At 38.0% G+C, this 7,572-nt stretch overlaps 2 protein-coding genes across 2 annotated transcripts; both read left to right on the top strand.

Annotated features, from left to right (window-relative positions):
* Positions 1–301: 301 nt before the first annotated feature.
* On the top strand, positions 302–2,544 carry LOC116145627 (cytochrome P450 84A1-like). Its single transcript, XM_031431074.1, has 2 exons — positions 302–1,289; positions 1,557–2,544. Exons 1-2 carry the CDS (start codon positions 384–386, stop codon positions 2,175–2,177), a joined length of 1,527 nt encoding a protein of 508 aa, XP_031286934.1. The 5' UTR covers positions 302–383; the 3' UTR covers positions 2,178–2,544.
* A 2,391-nt stretch (positions 2,545–4,935) lies between these two features.
* Positions 4,936–7,178, top strand: LOC116145626 (cytochrome P450 84A1-like). The gene is made up of 2 exons (XM_031431072.1): positions 4,936–5,923; positions 6,191–7,178. The coding sequence occupies exons 1-2, from the start codon at positions 5,018–5,020 to the stop codon at positions 6,809–6,811; spliced, it is 1,527 nt and encodes a 508-aa protein (XP_031286932.1). The 5' UTR covers positions 4,936–5,017; the 3' UTR covers positions 6,812–7,178.
* The last annotated feature ends 394 nt before the right edge of the window (positions 7,179–7,572 follow it).

The raw sequence follows: 7,572 nt of genomic DNA, 5'->3' as shown, positions 1-7,572 counted from the left end.
TTTTTCATAATTAATCTTTAAGTCAAAGCAAAAATTTGTAAATACTGTATTGAATAAAAAAAATAAAATGAATATTGTATTACTTTAATATAATGCAATTGGTAGACCTCGCATTTTACACATTTAAGAACCGACATTAATTAATTTTTTTTTTTTAAAATGTAAAGACCTGTTGATTATTATATAAGAATGTCGGAAAAATCCTATAAACTAATATGATATTATTTAGCGTGACAAATAAAAAAAACAGAATCCAATTTGTGCAGTTCATGCCGACATTAGTATATAAGAGTCCATAATATCTTACCCAACTTAGCAACATTTTGGAGTTGCAAACCAAGACCCACAATTTTACTCTCTCATTCAACCAATATTGGCAAAGCATGGATTCTCTTATTCAAGCTTTGGACCCTTTAACCATGGCCTTCTTGTTCATGTTTCCTTTACTCTTCTTGTTAGGTTTTGTCTTTCGTCGTCGTAAATTACCATATCCACCGGGACCTAGAGGCTTACCGATTATCGGTAACATGCTGATGATGGACCAGTTAACTCACCGTGGCCTTGCGAAAATCGCTAAGCAATACGGTGGATTGTTTCATATGCGTATGGGGTACTTGCACATGGTGGCTGTTTCGAATCCTGAAATGGCTCGCCAAGTTCTTCAAGCTCAAGACAACATTTTCTCTAATCGACCAGCCACCATAGCTATCAGTTATCTAACTTATGATAGAGCTGATATGGCTTTTGCTCACTACGGTCCCTTTTGGAGACAGATGCGTAAGCTCTGTGTCATGAAACTTTTTAGCCGTAAAAGGGCTGCGTCGTGGGAGTCAGTTAGAGACGAGGTTGATACTCTTGTAAGATCTGTAGCCGAACAAAATGGAAAACCAGTGAACGTTGGGGAGTTGATTTTTTCACTCACTAGCAACGTTACTTATCGGGCTGCTTTTGGGTCGAGTTCTCATGATGGCCAAGATGAATTCATTAGTATTTTGCAGGAGTTCTCCAAGTTGTTTGGTGCTTTTAACATTGCGGATTTCATTCCTTCGCTTGGGTGGCTTGACCCACAAGGTCTCAACACCAGACTCGCCAAGGCTCGTCAATCTCTTGACAGGTTTATTGACAAGATCATCGACGATCACATGCAGAAGCAAAGAAACGTTGAAGCTGAAACCGATATGGTTGACGATTTACTTGCTTTTTACAGCGAAGAAGCAAAAGTAAACGAATCAGAAGATCTACAAAATGCCATCAAACTCACAAGAGATAACATCAAAGCTATTATCATGGTAGGTGAATTTTATATTCAACAAAATAACAATACCTTTAATGTCAACTTAAAATAAAATTAGCAAGTTTGGTTAATTTATATATACAACTATTTCTAACCCTTGAAGTTTTCGTTATTTTTAGATTCACTAAATGTAGAAATAGGATGGTAATATTTTTATGTTGAATCACGGTCATTTCATCCCATGCACGTTTCTCTGTCACTTTCGTACAAGAAATGCCAGCTTTTAGCATTAATCGCGCTGTGTTGTATTATTTATATGCAGGATGTGATGTTTGGTGGGACAGAAACGGTGGCATCGGCAATCGAATGGGCCCTGGCGGAGCTGATGAAAAGCCCGGAAGACCTGAAACGTGTGCAGGAAGAACTAGCAAACGTTGTTGGGTTAGACCGCCGAGTTGAAGAATCAGACTTTGATAGATTAACGTTCCTAAAATGTGCCCTTAAAGAAACTTTAAGACTTCACCCACCAATCCCACTCCTCCTCCATGAGACCGCCGAGGACGCGGAGGTTGACGGTTACCGCATTCCGGCGAGGTCACGTGTCATGATCAACGCTTGGGCTATTGGTAGGGATCCAGGTTCTTGGCAGGATCCTGAAACTTTTAGGCCATCAAGGTTCTTGAAAGAAGGTATGCCTGATTTTAAAGGAAACAATTTTGAGTTTATACCATTCGGGTCGGGTCGTAGATCATGTCCGGGTATGCAACTTGGGTTATATACACTTGATTTAGCTGTGGTTAATTTGCTTCATTGCTTTAAGTGGGAATTACCTGATGGAATGAAACCAAGTGAGCTTGATATGAGTGATGTGTTTGGACTCACTGCACCCAGAGCCAGTCGACTCATTGCCGTACCGAGTAAGCGCGTGATTTGTCCTCTTTGATTTCCCGTAAAAACTAAAAGGGACGGATTAATGGTGGTTCTGGAGAAGTTTTTTTACATAAAAAGTGGTAGGGGCAGTGAAATGGTGACTCCTGAATTGTGGTTTATCGGATTTTTGTGTTTATATATTTGGGGAAGAAACAAAGAAATAAACGGAAAAGAGACTGATAAATAGGAGAGTCCAATTTGGACTCTCTTTACCGCCTGTGGGTAAACACTCTCTTTACTTTTATGTGGAGCTTCTTGTATTATCTATTTCTTTTCTCTCTCTCTCTCTCTTTTTTTTTTTTTTTAATCTTTTATCTTTTTACTTTTGGATATGACACTCAAATAATAATGTTCAAAGAAATTGTTGTTGTTCGAATCAAGGACAAAATAGAATTTCTCTCTTCTGGTTTGATTTTGGTATCCATTTATTACATAGTTTGCGTATGGTACAAAGCATGAGAACGACCTTGCTTCATTGCAGAAGCAAAGTCTAAAGACAAACAACACTTCCGGACTTGTCAAGACACCACATATTTTCCATAGCTGCATTGCATTGCCCAAAATGGCCAAACAAAACTAAGTCGGTAGTGCCGTATTTAATCAAACAAATTAATAGTTTCAGACTTTCAGCATTGGCACAGAACAGAAGTCGTAATCTAAAGTCTAAACTCAACAAACCATTAAAGAGTTAGCTGACTTTTTCCCACCTAAATAATGGCTTGATTGACATTTTCTCACCTCCATATTTTTTAAATACCATTGCGCTACTCGAATTTATATTCTAATGATGAACAGAAAGCAAATTCGATCCAAATTATTAAAGCTTTTGAAAAAGGAAAGCCGATGAGTCTTTTGGTAATAAAAGATTACATTTTTATGGTTAGGATTGATTAAAATTTGACTTGGGAGGAGTGGCTATACAAACCCTAATCCGTCGATTGCCAACGATTGATAGGGTTAGCAAGAGTATAGTTTTAGAGGTTTTGGTAAGTGATCATCAGGGAAGATAATTGTGGTGTTGTGGGTTCATAACGATGCCAAAATAGAAAACAGAATATAAATTTAGATAATAAAATGATATTTTAAAAATCTATGGGTGAAAAAGTGTCATTAAGCCATTATTTGGGTGGAAAAAAAGTCATTTACTTTGCGTTAAAACCCAATGAATTTAGGTGTCAACTTTTTCTTCCTCTACCTCTGCATAACCATTGATACTTAGTGTCACGGGCTAGGAGTTTCATACCTAAAAGGCTAAGGTGTAAGGACTTCCCCTATTTATAAGCCTAAAACCTCTCCAATACGCTTCTGATGTGAGTTCGTTACATTCTCCCTCATCCAATCCTGTGATGCTCTCGTCATAGATGGGCCCCCTACTAACTCATCCATCTCACTCTCGTGTGGACCCACAATCACACATGGATGCCCTCGTATGGACGCTTGATGGGACATCGAAAGACAAGCAGGGTTTGCTCTAATACCATTTGTCACAAGGAGTTTTACACCCAAAAGACTAATATATTAAATAAAGAGACTTTTCCTATTTATAAGCCTAAGACCTCTCCAATATGCTTAAGACGTGGGATTCGTTAGCTGCAGTTGTTATCGATAATTATGTGCAATGGGTCCATCCAAAAGATCTTAGACAATCAATATCATTAATCAAGGCGAGGTGGGTAATGGTATGTGGTCATTCAAAGAGATGTTAGTTGAAACAGGTGTCTCATTAAATCAGAAGTAAAATCGAATACTAGATTGATGTTTAATGACCACAGAAAACAGGAATGAGTTAAGAGAGTATGCGGACAAGTAGATGGGAGTCCATAAATTTAGGTAAGGTAATAAAAGGACGGGAAGCCTTGCCTTTGTTTTCTTTCGTTAAAAAAAGGGTTGTGGCAATGGGTAACCATCATGTTTGACAGCTCCTCTCTATCAAAAAATGAATAAAAATTCTCTCTTTTATCTTCAATCTTCAACAACTTCACAGTAAATTGGATAAGATTCAATCCATGGCTGAAACGAAATCCGGGTTGTATTTAATTTTCCGTTGACAATTGTTGATACCTAAAATGCCCAGCTTTTTGCTCTTGTATGTTGTGAGCAGCTACGTCATATAAATTTGGAGTTAGCGACAAGGGATTAGATTGGCTGGGCCTACACTCGAATGAGACTGGTTCCTAACAACTAAATCTTGGTTAGAGCTTTGCCAGTTAACTCAAATCTTTTAAAATGTTCATTCACTTGGAAAGTAAAACAAAGTTGAAAGCTTGAATCTTTGGTGTACTCGTCAAATCTGAACCCATATATGTCGAGTTGATGCAAAACTCCAGCCATGCGGGTGGTTAATTGATCTTGAGCTTGATTTGAGGAATCTTCCTTTATATAGGCTACCCAGTGGTGATTAATTTGATATGTTATTACTCTTTGATTCCACACATTTTTCATCATTCATTGAGCTATATTATTGTTATTTTTTTTCATAATTAATCTTTAAGTCAAAGCAAAAATTTGTAAATACTGTATTGAATAAAAAAAATAAAATGAATATTGTATTACTTTAATATAATGCAATTGGTAGACCTCGCATTTTACACATTTAAGAACCGACATTAATTAATTTTTTTTTTTTAAAATGTAAAGACCTGTTGATTATTATATAAGAATGTCGGAAAAATCCTATAAACTAATATGATATTATTTAGCGTGACAAATAAAAAAAACAGAATCCAATTTGTGCAGTTCATGCCGACATTAGTATATAAGAGTCCATAATATCTTACCCAACTTAGCAACATTTTGGAGTTGCAAACCAAGACCCACAATTTTACTCTCTCATTCAACCAATATTGGCAAAGCATGGATTCTCTTATTCAAGCTTTGGACCCTTTAACCATGGCCTTCTTGTTCATGTTTCCTTTACTCTTCTTGTTAGGTTTTGTCTTTCGTCGTCGTAAATTACCATATCCACCGGGACCTAGAGGCTTACCGATTATCGGTAACATGCTGATGATGGACCAGTTAACTCACCGTGGCCTTGCGAAAATCGCTAAGCAATACGGTGGATTGTTTCATATGCGTATGGGGTACTTGCACATGGTGGCTGTTTCGAATCCTGAAATGGCTCGCCAAGTTCTTCAAGCTCAAGACAACATTTTCTCTAATCGACCAGCCACCATAGCTATCAGTTATCTAACTTATGATAGAGCTGATATGGCTTTTGCTCACTACGGTCCCTTTTGGAGACAGATGCGTAAGCTCTGTGTCATGAAACTTTTTAGCCGTAAAAGGGCTGCGTCGTGGGAGTCAGTTAGAGACGAGGTTGATACTCTTGTAAGATCTGTAGCCGAACAAAATGGAAAACCAGTGAACGTTGGGGAGTTGATTTTTTCACTCACTAGCAACGTTACTTATCGGGCTGCTTTTGGGTCGAGTTCTCATGATGGCCAAGATGAATTCATTAGTATTTTGCAGGAGTTCTCCAAGTTGTTTGGTGCTTTTAACATTGCGGATTTCATTCCTTCGCTTGGGTGGCTTGACCCACAAGGTCTCAACACCAGACTCGCCAAGGCTCGTCAATCTCTTGACAGGTTTATTGACAAGATCATCGACGATCACATGCAGAAGCAAAGAAACGTTGAAGCTGAAACCGATATGGTTGACGATTTACTTGCTTTTTACAGCGAAGAAGCAAAAGTAAACGAATCAGAAGATCTACAAAATGCCATCAAACTCACAAGAGATAACATCAAAGCTATTATCATGGTAGGTGAATTTTATATTCAACAAAATAACAATACCTTTAATGTCAACTTAAAATAAAATTAGCAAGTTTGGTTAATTTATATATACAACTATTTCTAACCCTTGAAGTTTTCGTTATTTTTAGATTCACTAAATGTAGAAATAGGATGGTAATATTTTTATGTTGAATCACGGTCATTTCATCCCATGCACGTTTCTCTGTCACTTTCGTACAAGAAATGCCAGCTTTTAGCATTAATCGCGCTGTGTTGTATTATTTATATGCAGGATGTGATGTTTGGTGGGACAGAAACGGTGGCATCGGCAATCGAATGGGCCCTGGCGGAGCTGATGAAAAGCCCGGAAGACCTGAAACGTGTGCAGGAAGAACTAGCAAACGTTGTTGGGTTAGACCGCCGAGTTGAAGAATCAGACTTTGATAGATTAACGTTCCTAAAATGTGCCCTTAAAGAAACTTTAAGACTTCACCCACCAATCCCACTCCTCCTCCATGAGACCGCCGAGGACGCGGAGGTTGACGGTTACCGCATTCCGGCGAGGTCACGTGTCATGATCAACGCTTGGGCTATTGGTAGGGATCCAGGTTCTTGGCAGGATCCTGAAACTTTTAGGCCATCAAGGTTCTTGAAAGAAGGTATGCCTGATTTTAAAGGAAACAATTTTGAGTTTATACCATTCGGGTCGGGTCGTAGATCATGTCCGGGTATGCAACTTGGGTTATATACACTTGATTTAGCTGTGGTTAATTTGCTTCATTGCTTTAAGTGGGAATTACCTGATGGAATGAAACCAAGTGAGCTTGATATGAGTGATGTGTTTGGACTCACTGCACCCAGAGCCAGTCGACTCATTGCCGTACCGAGTAAGCGCGTGATTTGTCCTCTTTGATTTCCCGTAAAAACTAAAAGGGACGGATTAATGGTGGTTCTGGAGAAGTTTTTTTACATAAAAAGTGGTAGGGGCAGTGAAATGGTGACTCCTGAATTGTGGTTTATCGGATTTTTGTGTTTATATATTTGGGGAAGAAACAAAGAAATAAACGGAAAAGAGACTGATAAATAGGAGAGTCCAATTTGGACTCTCTTTACCGCCTGTGGGTAAACACTCTCTTTACTTTTATGTGGAGCTTCTTGTATTATCTATTTCTTTTCTCTCTCTCTCTCTCTTTTTTTTTTTTTTTAATCTTTTATCTTTTTACTTTTGGATATGACACTCAAATAATAATGTTCAAAGAAATTGTTGTTGTTCGAATCAAGGACAAAATAGAATTTCTCTCTCCTGGTTTGATTTTGGTATCCATTTATTACATACTTTGCGTATGGTACAAAGCATGAGAACGACCTTGCTTCATTGCAGAAGCAAAGTCTAAAGATAAACAACACTTCCGGACTTGTCAAGACACCACATATTTTCCATAGCTGCATTGCATAGCCGAAAATGGCCAAACAAAACTAAGTCGGTAGTGCCGTGTTTAATCATACAAATTTATGTTTCAGACTTTCAGTATTTGCACAGAACAGAAGAAATCGCAATCTAAAGTCTAAACTCAACAAACCATTAAAGACGGGCGGATTCAGCCCTCAGTAGGCCCCTCGTATTTGAAAAAAAAATTATTAATATAAAAGCCATAAAAAATTATTAATTAACAT

The sequence above is a fragment of the Pistacia vera genome, unplaced genomic scaffold, assembly GCF_008641045.1.
Source record: "Pistacia vera cultivar Batoury unplaced genomic scaffold, PisVer_v2 Contig464, whole genome shotgun sequence".
NCBI classification, from domain to species: Eukaryota; Viridiplantae; Streptophyta; class Magnoliopsida; order Sapindales; family Anacardiaceae; genus Pistacia; species Pistacia vera.
Note: the sequence above shows the minus strand (reverse complement) of the source record. Positions and strands in the feature narration are given on the sequence as shown.